The sequence below is a fragment of the Hemibagrus wyckioides genome, linkage group LG03 (genome assembly GCF_019097595.1).
Source record: "Hemibagrus wyckioides isolate EC202008001 linkage group LG03, SWU_Hwy_1.0, whole genome shotgun sequence".
Lineage (NCBI taxonomy): Eukaryota > Metazoa > Chordata > Actinopteri > Siluriformes > Bagridae > Hemibagrus > Hemibagrus wyckioides.
In genome coordinates, this window is record NC_080712.1 from 17,204,643 (window position 1) to 17,228,190 (window position 23,548).

The 23,548-nt window shown below is 41.1% G+C and overlaps 1 protein-coding gene across 3 annotated transcripts in view; it reads left to right on the plus strand.

Annotated features, from left to right (window-relative positions):
• The first annotated feature begins 61 nt into the window (after positions 1-61).
• unc5b (unc-5 netrin receptor B) overlaps positions 62-23,548 on the plus strand; it is a 58,002-nt gene continuing 34,515 nt past the window's right edge. Inside the window, exon 1 of one of the 3 annotated variants that reach the window (XM_058386237.1) lies at positions 62-609. In XM_058386237.1, the coding sequence (XP_058242220.1) occupies positions 522-609 (88 nt within the window). In that variant the 5' untranslated portion in view covers positions 62-521. The remainder of the gene's footprint in view (positions 610-23,548) is intronic. The other 2 variants (XM_058386236.1, XM_058386238.1) reach the window with 2 other exon arrangements.

Below are 23,548 nucleotides of genomic sequence, written 5' to 3' on the forward strand. Positions count from 1 at the left end.
AGCAGAGCTACTCTCTGATTGGCTGAGCGGGAGCTGGAAGTCCAGAGTCGCTGCTCGTGTTTACTCCTCGAGCGAGTGTACACCGTGCAGGAGAGACGGCGCGCGCTCGGAGGATGGACGCTCACAGATAACAGTCGGCGCTTGCCGAGCTCTCTTTTTTTATTGACAGAAAGCTGTTTTTTTTTATATATATATTTATATATATATATGTATATCTTTCCAGTGGTGGTATTGCTGTCGAAACCAAATTTGGACTGTTTTGTGGATGAAAATGGACGAATTATTATGAAGTTTTAAACCTGTCGAACTTTACTCACTTCCTTTGCTGCGGAGCATCCGAGTCAGTGGAACTTAACCGTATTCGACTGTTTGTGAAAGTTTGAGACTGATTTTGCGGCTGCGGAAGAATATAGTCGCTTACTTTTCTTAAGGAAATATCACTCTCCTGCACAGCGGGTTGACTCGCCGAAGAGACTTTCCAGATCTCGAGCGCTGCGTCCGTTTCGCCTTTTCTAAGGAAGATGCTGTGTGTGTGGGGAGAGCGCGCACGAGCTCCAGGCCCGCTGCTCGCGCTGCTGTTCATCGGCGGAACCTTCGTGTGCAATGCAGGTAATGTACTCCATCCATCCATCCATCCTTGCACGCACTGCCTGTAAAACAGCAGCACATTTGTATCTTTCCAAATGAATTTTTTTTTATTGAGTAGTTCTTACCTAAACATGACACTTTCTGTGCATTTAAAGAGAAGGAATACATACTTGATCAAGCTTGTTGAAAATGTATTCCCCAGCCGATTTAAATCAAGATGTTCTTGGACAAGTCCCGATCTTGATAGCGAGGCAATGTTATGCAAAGCAAAGCTGATAAGTATGAATGAATCCTTTCTGGATCAAGATTCTACACGATTTATTATCTCGCATGAACATCTGACGGAAATCTAATGCGCCGTTTCACATTTTCTGGATGTGAATTCCTCCTCTGTAAAACGGCTGTCCAGTTGAAAAGTAGTAGTTTATAGATTCATCAGGAGTATATGATACAGAAGGCTAGTGAAACATACAGTGCGCCCTGAAGGGCCTATTTAACGGTCGGTGTTTGTTTAACTTTATCAGAATGTCACGAGGCCAGATGAGGAGGCTTGTGTCATTTACATGGAACTAATAATTTATGCATTTGGGGTTTTTTGTGCAGTCTGTAAGGATCGAAGGATACATTTTACTGAGCAAATGTCTGAGAAGAAAATGAGATCCGGTTTTATTTAGCGTACAGATTGTTTGTTTGTTTGTTTGTTTGTTTGGTGGGTTTTCCCGCAAGCCGCTTCCTCAATCAGTCCATAGTGGAGAGATATTTCCCAGTGAGGAAAAAAATTCTATTTTACTGACTAGTACAACCAAATAGTCAAGCATTCTTAGTGACCTACTGTTCTGTCATGATTGTTTATTGCACTAGTGTGCAGTTTGGGACATGGTTATTATTTGAGGCATTTTTGCGCTCTGTAATAAAGAAAGTAAACGCAGCCAAGGGGATTCTGACTGAGATTAAAGTTCATCACGGTGTCTTGGTGGGATTAGACGTGAAGAATTACCAAAACAAATAAACAAACAAAAAAAACAACAACAACGGAATGAAGAGAGAAAATGTGTGTGTGTGTGTGTGTGTGAGTACAGAGAATACAGAGACAGAGACAGTACAGAGAATGGGTGTGTGGGATTAGGCCTACATTTGCTACATCTGCTACATTTGAAACTTTTTTTTTTTACGTTTAGCTTGTGTGTGTGTGTGTGTGTGTGTGTGTGATAGAGAGTGATAAAGAAAGAGAGAGTTTATTTTATAGACATAAACCAACTATTTAAATACCATTTGAATATTTAAATGTGAAGAGTATTTTTCAGCTCCTGCACCATGCAGCTTTTTATTCCTGAACTTCCCGCTCTACATTATTTACAGGCGTACATGTTATTGCGGTTTGGATCCAACCCAGTCAAAGTGACCGAACATGCCGAGAACTCAATAATAAATGTAATGGTGTTTTTCAACTAATAAAATCTTTTTTTTTTTTTTAAAAATCATGAACCCCCAGGCGGCATGTCGAGAACTACAAGGTGTGACACCGCTAGGTTACACAGGCTCAACATTCTCCTTAAGCCGCGCTGTGTTTGTTTCCCAAACCGGGTTGAGTAATAGAAATACCACACATGCATATGGAAATGCATTAGTTTGTATATTATTTTATTAGAGGGGCAAGCTAGTCCTGAAAAAAAAAATCTATTTACATCTGAATAGGAGTGCCAGAACAGATTTTGCACCTCCTGACAGGTTAATGCACTGGAACCCCCATCTTGGACAATTTTTGTTGCCTTTGTGTCCCTTGTTTACTCAGGGCACATTGAATCATCCCTCATCCTCCCTCGCTTCACAGCCCTTCTCTGAAATTGCAGTATTTCACTCTTTTGAAAATTCACCTGCTTGGAATGCGTATTAATATTATTCACTGTAAGCTGTGCTACCATGACACTTTTTTTTTGCCCAGGATGTTAAAATAAAGCAGGTTACAAATAACATTTGGAATAGACTCAGTCTAGGCAATTTCTAAGTTATCAAGTAGTTTGACTGTGTAGGAAAATGATACATGGTACTTGAATATGAGGTTCACGATATGATAATGTTTTGTATGTGATAAATTTTTGGTGTTCACAAAAGCAAGCAGAGGCAATGATTTAAACCTCTTCCTCTGTCTTCCCTCTCTCAACGTTTCTAACCAAATTTGCTCAAAGGGAGCATTCCCAGGCTTCAGCGGATAGTTTGACGGTTACAAAAGAAAGAAAATTAGGAATGGGACAGCTGTTAAGTTGACCACGTTGTATCCTGAATTTGTTTTGTCCCTGGCTAAACAAATAAGTTGCTACTTATCACTCTTTATTGTGCTCCTTCTCATTAGATTTACACGAGACATGTTTAACTGGAACAGTTTGTGCAACTCCCTAGCCGTTGTCCCTGGGCAGGCAACCTAGAAAAGCTGCTTATGCTGAATAAAAGGGGCGTTGTTTTAAAATTAAATTGCCTGGGTGTGGAAAAAAAGCCTGGTGATGAGGTAGACAGAAGCTTTAGGTTCTTGTTTGGGTCAAGGTTTGAGAGCACTGTTGTCTTGTCAGGTACCACTGTGTTTGTTCATCAACATGACAGAGATGCCAACACTTATTTTAGTCCGTACAGCATCAGAGTCAACACAGATAACATATCATTTTCTATTCTGTCCAGTCTGTGCCTTTATTCTTCTCTTCCTTTCCTGTCCTGCACCCATGTGTGTGTGTGTGTGAGTGTGTGTGTGTTTGTTGAGCTTGAATTTCCTCTATGAAACTGCTCCCTCAGTGTTGACATACACATTAATTACCTAGACTGCCAGGAACCCATGTCTGGTTTCTCTGCCCCATCAGTCCCATCACTCATAAGTGTGTGTGTGTGTGTGTGTGCATGTGTGTGTGTGTGAGGAAATATCTCGGTTTAAGGGAAACAGAGATAAGACAAGTGTGTACGTGCATGTGTGGTTTGTGCGTGTATGTGTTTTTCTAAGTACATTTTAGGGATTGGTAGACTTGAACGAGGAAGCGGATATAAGAAAGGTAGTGATGGGAAAGATAGGAAACATAAGTGTAAAATCAGGGGTGTGAGGGCAGGGTTGTATCTCAGTGGTTAAGAAAGTGGACTAATGATCGCAAAGAGTTTAGATCAGAGTACTGCCAAGCTACAGCTGTTTGGCCCTTGAGCAAGGCCCCTTAATCCTCAAATGCTTTTCAAAATTTTATGAATATGATAAATGTCATTCTCTCTGAATAAGGGCGTATCCCAAATGTAGTGTTGTCATAGATAGATAGGTATGTACTTGTAACAATTCACCTTTCCTAACTTCCTGGGAATGTTTGGGATACTGATTGAAAGGGTGTGAGTTTAAATCCCAGGACCACCAAGCTGCAACTGCTGGGCCCTTGAGCAAGGCCCTTAAATAAGTTGCCCTGGGTGTCTGCCAAAACATTGTAAATGAAAGCATATATCGTTGTCAGTAATTTATCATTTTTTTTTCTCACTTTAAAAATAATTAATTTATGTTTTTTTAATAGTGCTGCTTTTTCAAGTGTGTGCATTTTAATTTTTAATCCTCAGCAAATCTTGCAACTCATGTCATGGTGTGTAAAGTGTATTATAAAATTTCATCTTCAGCATATCATTGAGATAGGATTTTTTATTTATTATTATTTTTTTTTTTTTTTTCATTTTGTCGGGCCCTAAAGGAAAGCAGTGGAGTGTGTCCTCATGTCATCTTTACAGAGAAAATATCTGTCCCTGCCTGTAAGGGCCGTATGAATTGCGCTGTAGTGCTTCAGGTCATAAAGGTTGTTTCTGGTTAACTATGGGAAAAGACTTTTTTTTTTCCTTCTCCTGGAACTGCTCAAAAGAGAACTGGTGTGGTGTGTACGGAATGAGCCACAGCCCATTATAAGTAGTGTTTTTAGACAGCACAGTTTTTAGAGAAGAATCAATGAGCTCTGAGAGACAGGTCTATAGAAGAGGAAAGATGAGAACTAACAAAGTAAATAGAACTGGTCAAACAAAATGTTCAAGGCATGAGAGGATTGAAGGAAATGAAGAGGGCAGACGTTTTTTTTTTTGATGGAGAGACTGATAACGTGAGACAGTGAGAGAGAGAGAGAGAGAGAGAGAGAGAGAGAGCACATATTGGTGAGCAGACTGGTAGGGAGTGCAACTTGCAATGCTGGCTGTGCATTAGTTTAATGGGAGCTTTGGGAGAGAGAAATGGAAGGGAGGGGGTATTGGTGATCACTGCCATCCTACTCACTCTCCAATCTTGTATTATTCATCACTGCAAAGTGGCCCTTGTTAATATTTTAAATCTGTTTACAACTCTTTCAACCCTTTACATGGCAGCGCACGTGTGAGTATATTTGTCTGTGCTGCAGGAGACATGTACATGGTTTCATCTTAAAAGGTGTTTTGAGAATTTCATTTATTTATTTGTTTTCTTTTTTTGCATTTACAATCACTCATTATTCTCATTTATTCAAAGCGAGTGACAGTTGAGCTAATCAGATGAGGATTAAGGGCATTGTGCTAGAACTAGGATTTGAGATTCAAACTCACAACCCTTTGAAAAAAGCAGCCAAGTGCCATATCCATTCAGCCAAGCCTGCAATGTAAATGTAAGATGTAAATCCTTTATGATAATTACCTTTTCTTGACACCAACGCCTAGCAGCTTTAGATTAGAAGTCAGTACGACAGATATTATAGCAAACGTTGCATATCTGTCTGTGTACGTAAATGATACAGCAGGGTTAATGATGACACAGCTGAAAGATGAACAGAGAGGGGGGGGAGAACAAAAATATAATGTGAAATGGACGCACTGAGATGATGACGGTTTGGTTCTTAGATATCCTTTATAAAAAAAAAAGAGTGAGATAGAAGGAGAGTGAGAGAGAAGTCAGAAGCAGTGGCATTCAAGCATCATTAAGTCTCCGGCTCACTCTGGGAGGAGACAAGCAAAAAAGAGAGACACAGCGAAAGAGTGAAGGTTAGTAACTGATGAGCAGATCGTTGGGAGGAGATGTTTTTATTAAGGCTCTTGTCGATGGCTAGAGCTCCACTTATTATTGGTGGACACCTTTAATGCTTTTCCAATACTGTACATACTGTGTGCTACAATAAATCTGCAGCAAACAACAGAGAGAGAGAGAGAGAGAGAGAGAGAAGGAGGAGAGAGAGAGAGAGATAGAGATACTGTTGGCAGTTCTGGAGCAGCTAAAATAAGGCTTGAATTCCTACGTCCCCTGATTTTTTATATTTTTGATTGCCATTTTTATTATAAAGAGTACTTATATTGTTAAATCTGATAGCTAAAACTCAATTTTCCTATTCATTCTTTATTAGCCACAAAAGTCTGACTGAATGGGTGACGGACATTACTGCAGCTGTTCTCAGAGCAAACACAAAGAGCTCACACTTAGGCACAAGGCAAAGTGGACCCGAGCTTTAAGAACACAGGCGAACGGGAGGTGAGCTGAGAAATAGGAGGCTGATGACATTAGGACTCAGTGAGTTGAAGGGGTAGGTGGAGGGGTAGATGACAGGAAAGAAAGGAAGGAGATTTTAATGAAGTGAAGATGAGCAGGGGTTGGATGAATAAGAAAAGAAGAGAGGGAGACTCTTCACCCCAGCTAGGGTTTATGGCAGATGGGCGGTGTGAGTGTGTGTGTGTGAGTGTGTGTGGGAGGAGGGTCAGATGGGTGGAGAGTGACAGGGTCTACAGAAGAATGCCTCTGTGGGGTGGCTTTGTGCCCGGCTTGAATGGAAGGGCTGGAAGAGGCTCTTCTCTGCCACTGTGTGTGGGGTGAGGGGGTGAGCCTGCATTCTCCACTTCTGAGAGCGAGTGTGTATATGTGTGTATTTACTTGGCCTCTGTTCTCTTTTCATAGTCACACTTCTATTCAGTCCTCGCTGAACAATAGTGCCTGGAGCCTGCATGTGAATGTTTGTATTTTTTTTTCCAGCACTGTAGTTATGACAGGCCTTTTGCAGCTTCTCTTGCATTATTTTTCAGCAACGGCAACCGACTTAATAACTTCACTCTCCTCAAAGAACAGGCGTTTGACTTCCTCTGTAGGAAGCTACAGTCACAGTACAGTGAGTTATGCAGCATACAACTGAGCCAGGCCTGGTTTGTCTTTGGCTGGCTTTCTGTCTTTTCTGCTTTAGAGGAATTTGGTGGAACTGCCTCACACCTGTCAACACATGCAGATCACTGCACGTCCTAATTACAGCCACCTCAAACTCATTAACTCATGAGAATGAGCATGTCTTTCCTCATTCTGGTGAGCCATGTGTCTGCTGCTTTTAATTGTTCTGATATGCTTGATGGACTGATTTTGATTGAGAGGTGGATCCAAACTGCTCAGCAGGCGATATAGGCATGCAGGAGTAATCACTGCTGGGGATGCCTTTGTTCATTATGTGTGTATAATACCATATGCATCATTTCACCTTATTTTCCTATATGTGTTGCGGCTTAGAAAACCCTTCACTTGGTCAGATCTGTACATTTTCTTCTACATTTAGAAAGTTTTGGAAAAAGTAGACATTTTGGATATTTCTGGAGAGAGTAAATGTTACTGCTGACTTTAAAAGAATATAAGTTTACAAAGAGCAATAAGTTTTGACTTTGACTAACAGCATCATCCATATCACTCTTTGTTAAGTATCTCTTCCTCTTCCTGTGCTTGCTCTTACAAGTGTGAGGAAATTAATTCAGTCAGTTCTGTTCTGAGTTTCAGAGTGTATGTAAGCCCTCGTCTATGTGTCAGTGATGATGTGACAGTGCAGAAGCATTGCAGACAGATAGCATTTGGAATACAAACGGAATTTTTTAGGCCTATGCCCATTTAACTGTGGCTCATATCTATACGACTTGATGAAAGCTTGAAGTTCTCTGTGTGAGAAAAACACTTTAAGCTTACAAGGTTTTAGACATCGTTAGGCAAACTGTATTTTTCTGCTGTGCTTGTTTAACCTTACACAATATGAATTTTGCGGCTAGGTTTTTTTAAAATAGAGGTCTCAAAGTATGTTATAGGCAGAAAAATATGCTGTAGGTATTTTTGCTTGGTTTCCATAATTCATGCCGAGCAACATCAGCTTGTTTTATTTTCTTCCCATGTTACGTCTAAGTGAACCCCTTAAACTATATACATTCTCCTATTAGTTTCACTGCAGTTACTGAAGCATTCAGGGTAGTTACTGAATAATGAGCTTTAAGATGAGTAACTATATAATAGTGTAAAGGTTTGTATGGGATATTAAAGCATTCTCTCAGACTACCGTCATCCCAGGGAGCACTGGAGTCCACGGGGTTTCTGAAACTCATACCATTGTGGTCGCAGCCCTCCCATTGGTTTTAATATGCATTCAGTAAGCATTGCAGAACCTCTCTTTAGGGGTCCGTACATCCTGCTGGGGCCATGTGACATTTTGGGGCCATGCAAATCTTTTTTTCTCCTCATATTTCTAGCTGGGTTTTTTGCCTTCAAAGGAATGTTCTGACCAATCCTAGAGATTAGGCTCCAGCTAATCTAAGTGTTGGGTTATGTATGTTTATGTATGTCTGACACAGAGATGGTGGGTGAAATAACTGTGTGAGGAATAGCGGCTTAAATAGTTTTGGTCATGCAGAAGTCTTTAATCTTGGAAGTCTTTATCAACAAGCAACAAGATACATTTTTGCTCCAGTTTGGCATTTAGCCTGTTTAGTCATGTTTCAGTCTCTGTGAGAATGTCTCAAATGTAGTTCCTGTTTGTTTTCGTCTTATACTTCCAGTCTGCTTTTCATTTTCTTTTGCTTCACATACAATCATTCTCTGTCTGTCTGTGCCCTTATTTGTCTCAGCGCTGTGGTCTGGGGTTGGGAAACGGCTCTTTAGAAGGCAGCGTGGAGAATCCTATCACTTGGAGTTTAACGTCTATTATGGCTCCCATCTGCCCCAAGGGTAGCATTGTGGGTGGTGTCACTGGGGGATGTGAGAGGGAGGAGAGAGTATTTATTAGGGTTCTGCTGGGGTATCCATGCCGCTGTAGGGAGGAGTGCTTAACACCCCAGAGAGGGCATACACACAAACACATATGCATGTTCACACACAGAGCAGCTGGTTTGTCATTGTTGTGGAGTAAGGATGTGTTGCTGGTCAGTGAAGTGTGATGACGTGTGATAAAATAGCGTTACAAAGAGATGCGCAGAAGACCTCACACAGTCATACTTTGTTAAACAGCCAGTCCAGCTCGGCCTACTGCTGCGCGATGGGAGAATTCTTCAACTGGTTTACCACAAGAGTCAATAAGAATGCAATAGTATTCATATGTTTTGCATAAAATCATGCAGACACAGGTCAAATGTTCACATCACACTTCAGAATGTGGGATACATATGATCTCAGTGACCTTGCCTCTGGCCTGGTTGTTGGTGTTGGGCTGATATGAGTATAGTTTTTCTTTCCATGCACAACATTCTCTTTCATTTTGAAAGAATGGTGAGAAAAAAAAAGTTCTGCAGGTCAGAGGAGACAGTCCAGACAAGTTGACAGGAAGGTTAGATTAACTCAGATAACCCCTCTTTACAAAGGCGGTGTGCAGAAAAGCATCTCCAGATGTGCTGCATGATTTGGTGTTTTCTCTCATTTCACATTATTTGAATATATCTAGTGTCACTATTTCCTCCTGACACATTTAACCGCAAGGTGACAACAGAATGTGCTCACTTTAATTTGCTCCCCAGTATCCCCAGTGTTTCCACTAGAATTTTCCCTAATTCTGAAAAGACTGTTTATTATCCAAACCTGCAGATCTGCAGACTGCACATTGATTGATATGTATAGCTTGTATACTGATAGCTTACTGGAATCCAAAATGAATAGCTATAGTTACAGCATCATGCTGTGCCAAAGCAGTGTGAAATGCATTATGTTTAAACATACTTATCAAATGAAAGTTATTTATTTATTTACTTACTTACTTCCAAAACTCACTCTTTATTTCTTGCCTGCCAACTTTCTGGCAACTCCAAATAAAAAAAGGATATAATATGGACACAATATCTGCTTGTTCCTGGCCAATCTGTCTACCTCTACTCTGCCTCTCAGAATGGAGAGCCTCCTTAGTGAGAAGTTAGCTGTTTCCATGTGGGTCTAACTGCTAATTGTAGACTAGTAACCAATCCTTACTCCTTTCGTTCAGTCATTCTTATTATGAGTTACTTACTCTGTTCTATTTATCATTTTTGCCTTTTTGTCTAGGTAGGAGTGCACAACTGTAGCACTGCAATTTTATGGTATACAGATGCTTAATGTGCTCTTTATGCATGTGACAATAAAATAAAAAATTATGCATTTTAGCATTTTAATTACATCTTGTAAAGACACAACCTTCACCTGTCTTTCAGCTTTTGATGGACAAAATAAGTGAACGAGTATGTTATTGACTGAAGTTAGGAGTGTCATGATGAATTAACACTCACAGAATATCTCAGTGTGTGTTTTCACACAGGCTTCATGCTCTTGTGTGTGTCTGATTAGACACTTGCACATGTGGGTTAATGAGCATTCTGAGAATTAATCCCACTCTGAATACTTAAACAAACCATAAGAAAATAGTTTTGCTAATCAATATTACTGTACGTCATGATATTTTAAAGCCGTCAGTACTGCACAAATTACTGAGTTCTTTTTTTTATCTTCCTCACAAAGGCATAATGTTTTCTTTCCTAGCCATTAAAATTGTCAGAGCACAGCTTTTGTAGGAGTGTTGCTTGTACTTTAGCAGTCTCACAGATGCTTAGTTCAAGTTGTGCTTAATTATGTAAGCAAATGTTGCAGCGCTTACTTCAACTTACCTGAACATATTTACCGTATACCTGTACCACACAGGAGATCTTTGTGTGGATGGTTGTGGAGAAGCCTATAAGTATGAATGCTGTTAGTGGTGACACTGTGCGTGCTTGTTAAACATTTATATCTGTACACGCATGCATATGTATGTATAAGGAAGTCCATTCACCTCAAGCCTCTCACCTGCGGCTGAACAGATGGGTGCCGTGGCCAGCCTCGCTCTCACCTCTCTGCACACTGTGCTTGTACTCTGGCACTCTGCTGCGATTAGCAGGTGAGCTGAGCTCTTTGCAGTTAAGCCCAGCCAGGCCACACTTAGCCTTCTGTCTCAAAACCAGTCAGTATGTTTGGCAAGTCCAGTGCCCCTTTACTAGAGTTCATCCACAGTAAGCTGCTCTCAGCCTCTGTCTGTATATGGCAGCATTGAGTCAGGTTTATCTGTCATGGCATAGTGCCCTAACGCAGCATGGGCAACGGTTATGAGGATTAAGGAAACAGATGGACGCCATGCTGACTGGTGCAGGTTCATTAACTCTCTTTGCGGTTGCTCTGAACTGCGCCACCCCATCCAACCTCGTACTGTCTCGTCTCGTTCTGCTCACTGAATAGCTCTGTGAAGGAAAACGAGCTACAAGGGCAACCTCAGCAGTGAAAGCCGTGAAGATGTCTATTGATCCGATGGCTGAAACGTGGGCTGGATCATTCTGCTTGATCGATTGATCTTGAAGTGAGGGACTTTTAAAAGACTGTTGATGTGTAGCTGTCAGAGTGCATCTCCCATCTGGGTCTGTGTACTGTGACTGCTTGAATCTTTATCAGGAAACGGCTTGATGCAGTGAGAGAGAAATAAAGCAATCAGGACTTGAAGAGCTCATTGTGAGCATGTTAAGTTAGATCTGGGAAAGGGATCCTGGGATGAGCGAAAGAACATTAAACTCAAGTTACCGAATCCTTTTCCGCTATACACACACACACTCACACACAGAGTATTTCAGTTGCTGTGTATGCTTAAAGACTAAGTAAAATTACCTCCTGTTTCTCCTGTGTAATGAGCCCCAACACCTTCCCATGTGGCATCAGCTGCTTTTATGCACTTGGTTCTCGACACAGTAAGAAATTTCTCTTTCTTAAAAAGCAAAGTTAATCAGAATAGGCATTCTGTAGACGTGTCACAGTCTCACACGTTGGTGGCCATTCCAAAACTTACACATCTCAAAAAAGTCTTAGGATTAAAAAAATACCAAAAAAAACATATTTACCAATATAGTGTGTGGACCTCTGACCATCATACTCATATGTGCTTGTTGAACATCACATTTCAAAGTAGCAGCCTCTTTGCTGCTATAACAGCCACCATTCTTTCGGGAAGGTTTTCCACTAGAACTGAACGAATTGAAAATGGCCATGGGAATGACTGCCCTTTCAGCCACAAGAGCATTAGTGAGGTTGGGCACTGATGTCAGGTGAAAATGCTTGCTGCACAGTTTGAGTTCCAGTTCCTCCCGAAGGTGTTTAATAGGGTTGAGGTTAGGGCTCTGTGCAGGCCACTCAGGTTCTAATTTAAGTTCAAGTACATGTTTCAGCACTGTTATTTTAGAGCACCTGAATTCTCTGAACCTAAGAGCCATGAGAAAACACAGCCAATATATAAAAACGTTGTTTTGTGGACAGTTTAAAATTTTTGTAAATATTAGTATCTATAAAAAATATTGCATTCGGGAAAGCTAACTAGAGCACAGAAGCCCTGAGTTTCCAAAGAGTCTTTCTCCTGCATCCTTTGCTAACAGTCCCTCCACTGTAATTGTCTGTCCCACAGTAACGTCCTATTTCAAAAGGAAATTGGAACATATGGAATTAAATCCTGAACCTCAAGTCATTTCACGGGCGCTTTAACAGTAACTGCTCATAATGCTTGTTAATATAATGCTTCATAATGGGATAGCATAAGGCTGCATTGATTGATCTGGGCCCTGAGTGCAGGCTTTAAGAAGACATGCAGACACACGGACACGTAGCCAGCAGACGTTTTAGCAGATTGTGTCGATGGCTTTGTGTTGGTCCCCACGCTCCTGTCAGCGGAGCTGTCTGGGCTGAAGGCTGCTGCCTCGTTTTCTAAAGCATGAGCAGGTGGTCGCAAGCACGTGGGACAACTGTAGCTGGAGATCTGGAGCTACAAAATATACTTTACGTGTTTATACCGCTCTGTTTATATGAAAACAAAAGAGCATTCCTCAAGTATACTCTCGTCTATGCGTGGTTACTAGGACGCTCGAGTGCTTAGTCTTGCACTTCAGATCCAAAGCACAATTCGTTCCCTGCTTTAATGAGATGTCATAGAAGTGCCACCTGTGAGAAATCTTCTGACGGCACTTTATGATAACATCACAAAGCGGTTGTGCTCCATTTTTCTTTGTTTGTTTCATTATAAAACAAATCAGAAGCTGAAAGCAGGGAGAGACATGGTGAATCACGATGACAGCCATTCCTCAGTCATTTGCAGCTTGAGCACGAGAGAGTGGTAACTCATGATTCTGTTGCTGCCTAGAAACTCTTGATTAAGTGCCGGGCTTTTTTGTTCTTGATTTAGACTACCAAGTGTGATTGACACGACTGTATTGAGCATTTGTGTGTGTGTGTGTAACTGTGTGTAACTGTGTGTATTTGACAGCATCTGTTCACACTACATTTAAGTGAGTGTGTGTAGCTGTGTGACTGACAGTTACACAGTGGTGTGGAGAGTGTAAATCTGGTTCTATTAGAAAAAATAAAAAAAACCCATGGCTGCACAGATGCATTAGCACAACAATTTACACTTCTGTTCTAGAAACGCAAACGCTCAGAGAATAATGAAGTCCAATTCACTGGAGCCACTGTGACTGCAACAGACTAGACACACAGGGAGGGAGGAGAGAGAAAGACAGAGAGGTGATCCACAGAGTAAACAGGATATACAGGAACACTAGGTCTCACCCCTCCCTCTGTCTCTCTTTTCTCGCTCTCTTTCCTCTTCATTCAACAAGAAGGGGGCAATTACATGACTGTGTCTTGCATGTCTTTCATCTGCTGCGGGCAGCAGTGGTGAAATAAAGGATCTCTCGCATATAATTACATAGAGACATCCTGGAAGAGGGCGTCTGTCTCAGCACACAACAGAAAAGAGTCCTAAATGCCTTTGATATATATATATATATATATATGATGAGATAAAAAAGACCAGTTGGACTCATTTGATCCTGAGAACCTGTGTCTTCTCTCTCAGGGCTTAGCATGATGATACTTATTTCACCTGTCCGGACAGGGCAGTAACCAGAGCATACACGTCAAAGCCTTACTGAGCTTTCCTCTTAAGCAAATTATAGTGTCTGTAGGCAATTTAGTTGTTTTGAAGAATTTAAGACGTCTTGCATCTGGCTTCTTTCATTTTAGCTTATCCCATGAACGCAAAACATCTTAAATATGAGTTTGCAGCAAGTGGACTGCCATTGCTTAGTGAGCTAGCTGTACGTGGGTGTAACCTCAAATCAAGAGGGAGTAGAAAACACAGACGGAGAATCTCATGAGGGGCAAAGTTCATTCAGTCATTATCAAGCATATCATGAGTACATAGTTTTCAATGTGAAGAGCGCGTACATTTTTGTCTGTAATCATATTAGTTTTTATTCCGTACATGGAGTATCTCTGAAGAGACGGAGCACACTCAGCACTTCACGCCGCATGAATAGAGACCACACAGCAGAGTTCAGCGTGGGTCTCAAATGAGGTCTGCATGTGGAAAAACACTGCTGCTGGTCTTTTGTGTCCACACTTCAGAACTCTTGCCCTTGTTTAACTTCTGACCCTCATAAAAAAGCCAGCTGAGAAGAGCTAACGTGGTGGGTGGAAATATATACGGAAAAGAAAGATGTGAGAGATGAGGATAATTCTGTAGTGGTGTAATTCATTGGACTTGTTCATTTAATGGTGAATCAAAAAAATGGGTGAGGTTCCAGCAATGTTGTGTTTGATGAATGTGTCACCCAGTGATTACTAACCACTTCCAGCCATAGCTGCTTTATGTTTCCTGGTTATATCACGATACACAGTCCTTAGCCATCTGTATTCATCCCTTCATCCATTACCATCAGAAGCTTTTTAGCCCTGGATTTCAGATTAGCTTAGCGTTCAGGGGGATGGATGAGAGAGGAGAGTGGACCAGGCAGGACTACACACAGCAGAGAGAGAGAGAGACTGGCTCATGGATTAGTGCCCTTTTAATGAAATGGTACTGTCCACCTCAGAACCCCTTCATCACCTACAAATGCACACAAAAACAGGAGTCCAACCCCCACATCATCAGTTTTTTCTTCACTTTATTCTGTTTATTCACAGGATTATAGTGCCCTAATCTCTTTCGACCATAATTCAGATTAGATTTTGTATTATTTTTATTGCTGGGCCTGTATCCAGCTTTGCCAGAGGATTGTCTGACTGACTGGGCAGCCATACCACTCAGAAAATTGATTAAAACTCTCGACCGTGCCCTAGATTCCAAGGACACTGACAGTAAAGAGATGCATAAAAACAGTATGATGATAATGAGAAGAAAAAAACCATCGTCTGCTAACATGAATTCGTACTACACTCATGCTACCGTAACTGCCTGTGACGTTGGAAATGATTGCTTTTTTGATGTGTGTGGTCCTATGACCTAATAGAGAGACAGCTGGTGGAAGAGATGGAAAATAAGGGACAGGTAGAAATATAGAGAACAGATCTTGGATAGATAGGTCATGTGAGAGATAGACAGAGTTCAAGAAATGAGGTCATACGATTCAATTCAGTTCAGGAGAGCTTTTAACAACAGACAATGAAGTAGAAATCCAGATGTAGATTTAGATCATCGAAGAGAAAGCCAGAGGTGACAAAGGCAAAGGAAAAACACTGCAAAGAAAATGACTCAAAATGAAACCTAGCCTCTCCTGGGTGACACTGGATAGTGTAATTGACAGTGGCTCTGACATCAAAGGTCTAAACATCCTACATACATTTTCAGGAGTATGATAGAATTACAGGGCAAAAGAGAGACATAAATGGAGGAAAGAGTCTGACTACAAACTTTAAAAAGTAAAAAAAAAAACCCAAAAAACAGTAGAATTAAGTTGCAGGCAGAAGGATGAGGACGGCGCACCCCAGTAGATCAAGGACAACTGGGTCAAGAACAGGTCTGACAGAGAACTTAGCTAAGCTGAGAAGGATGTCCTAGTGTGGGGATTAAAGTTTGTGATTCCACCCCATCTCATCCCAGTAGTGGATCTCATCACAACATCATGAATCTAACACCTGCAAGAACAGCATGTCAGATACTGAGGCATTACAGCACCGGATGGGGTTTGTGCTACCCTAGCCAGCACTAAAGCACCACCACGTCTAATCATACTCAATCCTAGGATACTCAAGGAAGAAGCCCCCAAACCTCTCTCAGGCCTGGTGATAGCACCATCAACTCTGTGACATACTGAACAAACATCGCCAAATCCCAGACTCACGCTACGTTTAATAGGAAACACAGCACATCTTATATATACATCTCAGAGGGATTTGTTAAGAAGGTGTAAATGGGCAACATCATGATGAATTATATCACTGATTATATTTAATTGCCACAGATGTTTGATATAAAGTGGTAAAGAATAAAAATCAGGAAAAAAAATTGTTTTATCGTTCAGTAGAATGTAGCCTCTAGAACTTTGAAAATGTTTTCATTATTGAAATCACATAAACTTAATACTAGAACTACTACGAGTACTACAAGCCATTTGGTGCAGTTATTCTTTCTTTCTCTGATGATTGTTATTTGTTTATGTGTCTGATAATATAACTTGATGGAAGCTGTGACTTAAGCTGATAGATTTTTTTTTTTGTCTGTGTGTGCATGCCCAAATTATTATACATGCAAAGTATCCTTGATATCAAGAAGCATGTTTGTCTGTGGAATTGCATTTGTCTTATTTGGTTATGCAACAGAACTCCTCTTGTGTCCTACAAAATGAAGTGTGCTGTGTTTATCCTGCCTGCAGTATTGCGCTGGGTATTACAGTATGCACAAATGCACCTTTCACCCCTCTCAACAGAAAAGAAAAACAAACGTTCAACACTTCTTTTCCTCTCTCACTCTCTCCTTCATAAATACATTCCCCGTTGCACTTAAAAAAAATGTTTGGATGTGGCCCCGCTTGTTTGTTTTCCCCTCATTTGAGATGAATTATGAAGGGAGAGGAGAGAGTAGTGAGGAAACAGAAAGAGATGCTCAACCCCAAGGAAAGCACCACACAACCAGATTGGGAGGACTAGGGGTATTTTTGTCTTATCCCCTCTCTTAAAAATATATCAACTCCCTCCAGACTACATAGAACACACTAAAGCTAACAGATGAAATAAAGGGCCTGACTGGAAATTAGGCTTGGGCTGTTTTGCTGATATGAAGAGGATGGAGGGGCCTCATGCGTGTTTGCGCTAGCTGCTCGTAATCCGGGCCTGGGCCGTGGCTGGAGTGTACATTTCATTAGTCTTCCCTCCTCTGGGGAGCGCTTGAATGGATGTGGTGGGCCGTGCTGAAGAGAGCAGTATTAGATTATGAGGTGAGAGATTTGAGAGCAGTAGCATATAATTGGTAATTGGTCACCACTCCTTTTAATATCTGCACCTCTGGCACGTGACCGGCAGTAGGGTGCGGCCCACGCGTTATCCAATTCCCGGCCCTCCCCATCTCTCTTTTATTCTCTCTCTCTCACCCCATCCTCCTTAATTTAGCCATCTGCAGCCTAGCCATTCATAGGTGAGGAAAATAGGAGTTAGACATGGTCTCTTTGTGTGTGTGTGTGTGTGTGTGGTGTGTGTGTGTGTGTATGAGAGAGAGAGAGAGATTAGGCTTTATCCGTTAAAGATGTTTGTACATTTTATTTCTAGGTGAAAGTATTTAATATCTGTAAAAATTGTGATTTTTTTTACAGTATCTGCATGTATGAGTCACAATAGAGTAACTGTGACATGTTTCACTCTGTGCAGGTTAGCTTGGGGCAGTGCTATAAATGGATAACATATTCATAAGTAATTCTGAGCTGTCAATAGCAGGTTCAGGAATGGCCCTTGCAAACCTTTCTAATGAATTCATGTTTTACAGGGTTTTTTTGTGTGTGTGTGTGTGTGTGTGTGAGTGATTGCACAGTAGTGATTTTAGCAGCATTTAATAGCTTCTACATTACCTTGCCAATATGTTGACTCCAAGTAATTGTTTTCTGTTGTTAATTTTCATCAGCTTTCATGGGCCTTTCTTAGAAATTTGCTTGAGGCTGATGTTTGGCACAGAGAGCACTTTTCCGCCCACCTCTCACTCGCACACCTCCATTCATTTCCACCAGCTTTAAAGGCGAGCGCACCAACCCTAATATTATCAGGATTGGCACGTTAGAGTGGGCTTTTGCTTTTGTGTCCCATAAATGATCCAATTGACTGGAGCCATTAGAGGGTCGGACATGGCCGCCTGGTGTGGCCTTCAGCCATTCAGCTTATGTGCTGTGATTACTCTGCTCTGATGGTCTCTGTGTGGCCCTCACACCTTTAGAGTACCCCTGTACATCCGCTAGCCATGAAAGCAGCTGTGGTTTTGAACAGATATGCTGCTGGTGCTTCTTGTAAGGCTTGTGTGTGTGAAATGGGCTGATTATAGCACTCCTGAGATTTGTCCCAGACAGGCTTTTCCCTTACCTTTTTACTGCTGACAGGTGTTCAAGCGAGGGCCTTTTCTCCCACTAAGGAACAGTATTCACAAAATCTAAAAGCCTGAAAATATCCCAAAGGGAATTCATGGTAATATAATGTTGGTTTTTGGTCTGTACTTATTTTAGCATGTATCCTAATGTGATAGTGTTGGTTTCTGTCTCTCTCTGTCTCTCTCTCTCTCATATTATTGAACCTGCAGTAGGTTGTACTTTCAGCAACATGTGATTTAAATCTGATTTCAAACGTGATTATGTTTGCTGACGGAAACGTGCTCTATGATTATTGCCTGAACTACTCAGGGAGTTGTTGCCCTGAACAATCTCAAGCCAGTGATCCACCCCTGCTTTTCTCATAGACCACCCAGGCTATAACATTCAGCAGAGTATGCACATAAATGCACATCTACAAATGTGCTGATGCATATTTGTTTGTCGTTAGCTTGAAATTGAGTTAGCTTGGCTGGTAGATGGCACACTCTATACAATCTCTGGCCACTTTTATCAGGAACACCTGTATGCCTCCCAATACATACAATTATCAAATCAGCTAATCATATGGAAACAGTGCACTGCATAACATCATGAAGCTACAGGTCAAGAACTGCCTCTGGGATTTTTTGCACACAACCATCTCTAGAAATCACACAGATTGGTGCGTGAGAAAAAAATAAAACACAACAAGTGAGCAGCAGATCTTCAAGCCACAATGCATCATTGATGGAAGACATTATAAAAAGGTCAGACTAATTCAAGCTGACAAGAAGAATACAGTAACGCAAATAACCACTCTTTACAACCGTAGTGAGCAGAAAAGTATCTCAGAATACACAAAACGTCAGATCTCAAAGGGACAGGCTTCAACAGCATACAAGCGCACCAGGTTCCACTCCAGTTAGTCAAGAACTGGTGTCTGAGGCTCCAAGTTCACTGTATCTAAGAGATTAGAATAAAAGCATCAAACATTTCCCTCACTTTTGACTGTTACCTATTAAAAATGTTTCACTATGTCATTTTGTGCTATGGTTTAAAGAACAGTGTAAATTGTCATTGTAAGAGGAAACAGCCTGCCTGGATTTTATGTGTTCAGCTTGTCCTTAAGTGTTATTTGTTATAAGCAGTATTATACATGAAAAGAGATTTCCATTTATGAAGAGAACAAACAAATAAAAGTGATTCTGATTCTTATATCTTTTTTCTGTCCTTTTTATTGATCAGACTAGATCAATACTGTGCTGCCGAATCCAGGTCCGACTCCGTATCATTTTCCCTCTATAATCTTCTCCTATATAGCACTCGTTTATCTTTATCTCTCTTCTTCTCTTTTTGGAATACTCTGTGACGCCCTGTACCCATTGTGCTCTATGTTTTACTGTGGAAAAAAAACCTCTCCTGTCTGAGAACACTAAAATATAGAGTTGGAAGCAAAATAAATTCAACAGAAAGAAATAACCCCCCCGCTCATCCTCTCCACACTTCTGCTCTCTAAAGTTCTCCGGTGAGCTGTTGCACATCACTGGTTGGGCTTGTAGGACACGTTCTCACAGGTAAATCTTGTGGGCACTCTTGGCCAGAGGGAGTTCTTGATAAGAAGCTCCTTTATCATGTTAATGTGAGTTCAGAGCCAGCCTCCAAATGCCAGGGGACTGCAGTAAGACACGCTCTGGGGGACAGAGAGCGCACCAGGCCTCTGTACCTGGAGAGCAGAGCTAAATGCAAACAAGTGACCCTGAGAGGAGAACGGCAGTGCATGAAAAAATACCCAACCACAGACTTAATGTGAACTGACTGCTTTAAGATTACAGGCTTGCAAAGAGAACTAGCCCTGATAGCAACACAACAAATTATGAATCTTGGAGACTATTTTGTTGAACCAAGGTTTCAGCAAACAATGTAAGCTTGCAACAGATTGCTACTGTGACATTTGGAAAGGTGAACGGAGATAAGAGCGATAATATTTGGCATGCTGTCAGTATCTCTGAACAATGCTGTAAAAATGTTAAATGCTGGTGGAGGTTTGACGAAAAGAGTAATACAAGAGCAAAGTGGCAATAAGGAGCCGAAGGAGAGGAATGAGAGCAGATAGGGAGAGTCAGGAGGTTTATTATGTGGTTCATTCAGACTGACTCAGAGTAGGTGATGGAGATCTGGACTTCTATGTGAACTTTTTCCATTATCAAAATACAATGTATGTGGCCACTTGACCATCACACCCATATGTGGGTCTTCCCCAAGCTGTTGTCACAGTTGGAAGAACACAGTTGTGTAGGATGTCCTTGTGTGCTGTAGCATTACAGTTTCCTTTCACTGGAAATAAGAGGCCCAAATCTGCTCCAGCATCACAATGCCCCTGACCTAATGCTCTTGTGGTCAGAATGTGTAACTCTCCACAGCTGCATTTCAAAAGTAGTGGAAAGCCTTCCCAGAAGAACTAAATCTCAAATCGCTCAAATGGGTGTGATAGTCTTGTATCCACATTCATTTGGTCATGTAGTGTATGTCCACAGAAGAGTATATGGTCATGGAGAACTCTCAAAGTTCACAACAATAATAATAATAGGAAGAAGAAGAAGAAGAATTATTTATTTATTTATTTATTTATTCATTTATTCATTTATTTATTTATTATTTGCTATATCACAGCTTTTTGTGCAACTTTATCATGCTCAGTCTTCATCAGTGTTTCCACATATCTGCATGTACCAGATTCTGCAAAGATCATCTGTCATCCATGCACACTAATTAATGCACACAAAAAAAAAACCCCATAAAAATTGTTCTACATTTAGTCAGATCCTACTTCAGCAGATGCAGAGTGCAGAATTGCTGAAGTCAATCATTTATTTCCGAAAAAATATAAGAGTAAACAATAACATTAAAACGATTTAGTCATCTGAGTAGTGGTGAAGTGAATAGTTTGTTCAGGGCATGGTCACTGTGTTTGATTTCTGGCAAACTGGTTGTGACCAAAAAATGAGTTTTTCTACCAATAAAATACTTTCTATAATCTAATAATATGCACCATAACAGAACTGACAGCAATTATTTCCTCACTGGTGTAAAATCAGACAGCTGCCAAAGAGACAGCGATGAGGGTTGAGCTTAAATGCCATGACTTTTAGCTCAGGTGATGAGACTGATGTGGATGATGCTGATAATCAAAGTGATTGGCACTGATGTTTTTGCACACAGAGTTTCGTTTGCAAACACAGAGAAAGGTGGGACGTTTGCTTGCCTGATAAATCAGGTTACAATCATTCCTACTGAGATAATATAGAGGTGACACCAAGGACGGATGAAATAATTTGCGGTTTAATTACACAGGTTTCTCACAAATGTTTAGTAGTTGCTTTGTTGGCTCTTTCAGTGGAATTAGAATAAAATATTTATATGCAATTTTCTTTTGCTCTAACTTGGTGTAAATAAGATATCAATTTCAGTCCAGTTCAAACAACTACTTATAATATGTAGAAAATGTTAAAATCTGATTACAGGTTTTCCCAGGCTGCCACAAATATTTTCCCGTCTCTGTTAGTTTTAGGCACTTTGCAATACAACTGTTTGACTGACTTTTTAGGGACGGTTTTATATAAAGTTTTGTCCAGACTTGCTGAGAACGAAATCCTTTTTTTTTTTTCTTCTGTTGATGAGTCGCCACTTAAACCAAAACAAAACATCTGTTTTCATCTATTACTATTCATCTACTACTGTGTTCTAATGCACGCCTCTTGTTTGTGAGACAGCTGAGATCCTCACACTGTTCTCAAAAACAATGAATGTTCCAGGCTTTCAGAAGTTTCTTTTCAGGTCCAGGCTTTAGCATAATCTCTCTCCAATCACTTCATCTCAGGTTTTTTTTTTTTTTAGTATTCATAGTCTCAGCTAGTCCAGTCTTGTACCTTACCTCCTACTTTACATTTCGTTTGAATTCTCCCAGTTTTGAGACCTATGTCAAATCTGTCAAGAATCTTAAGATCATAACAAGAGTGTAATGAGTTTCCCAAACCATACACACAGACACAAAAGACCCCCCCACACACACACACACATAGACAAACAGACACAGAAGCAGACACACGCACACAGCGTGCTGAGATGACAGCTGTTCATAAGAGGGGAAGATGCATCAGCACCTCAGTGGCTGTTTGTGAATAATTTAAATGCGAGTGCTTAGTCACACCAGTGGGAAACAGACAATAATGTGAGCAAACATCATTTAGTCTTTAAGAGCTTTTTTATGGCTTCTTTGATGGAGATAGTGGGAGAGGAACAAGAGGGACGTCTGCATGCCGAGGTGAGACGATGTGAGGTTAGGAGTAGGTCAAAGATTAGGGATTAAAAATGAGGTTGAAAGAAGATGGTAGAGAGTCTTCACAGGGTGAAAAAAAAAACGACAGAGAGAGAGAGAGAGAGGTGGAAGAGATAAAGGATGAGGACAGCATTAACCTTAATTAAGCTGAGCAAAGGACTTGTTCACTTAGCCTAGAGCTAATGTAGATCGATCTAACACTCCTTTTTTTGCTGTCTTGCTCTCACTCACTCAGGTGTATGTACTGTATAGTATTTTTTTTCCCACCATACAACTATTGTTTAGACTGTAAAGTCATTTTACTTCATGTGTCCTTTGTGTGTGTGTGTTTGTGCATGTGTGTGCATGTGTGTGTTGCTGTTGGTGCACTCAGTACCTGGGCATCTGTATGAGACACTAGGGGATCTCTCTGATGCAAGGGGACGCAATGGCAGAGAAGAGTGACGCCAATCCCTCCGCATCTCTGCTTAACCGGGCACACGTGTGTGTGGGTGTTTACAGTAAATCAAGCATCTCTGGCTATCCTTACACATCATAGCCACTGAGCATGCCTGTCGCTCAGCGTTGATGACCAGTCAAGCCCGATTTCACCCTTATCAATGTTCATGATTTCCATTCTCACCTTTTGTGCATCTGTCCTTGTGCATAGGTGTGTGTTTGTATTTGTGTGTGTGTGTGTGTGTGTGTGTGTCTGTGTGTGTGCAAGAGGGAGCCGGAAAGTGTTGATGGGCTGTCAGTCGTTCTGCTCCGTACATCTCTTCATTAGCATGACAGAGGAGCAGCACTGCCAAAGCAGTTAGTCACAAGAATCAGTGCTGTCACAACACATTACAGGAGCACAGCTTTCTAATGGAAGCTGCACTAAAGACAAACACAGCCCAAGATTGTTAGCTGTTCTCAAAGCACTCTGGGAATATACCAATCTTTCTTTTTCACTCCCTCCCTCTCCTTCTCCCTCTTTTCCAGTAGCACTCACTTCATTTTCCCTCCCTCAGCTCCTCACTCGTCTTAGTTACAGGACCACTAAAGATCGTCTTCACACTG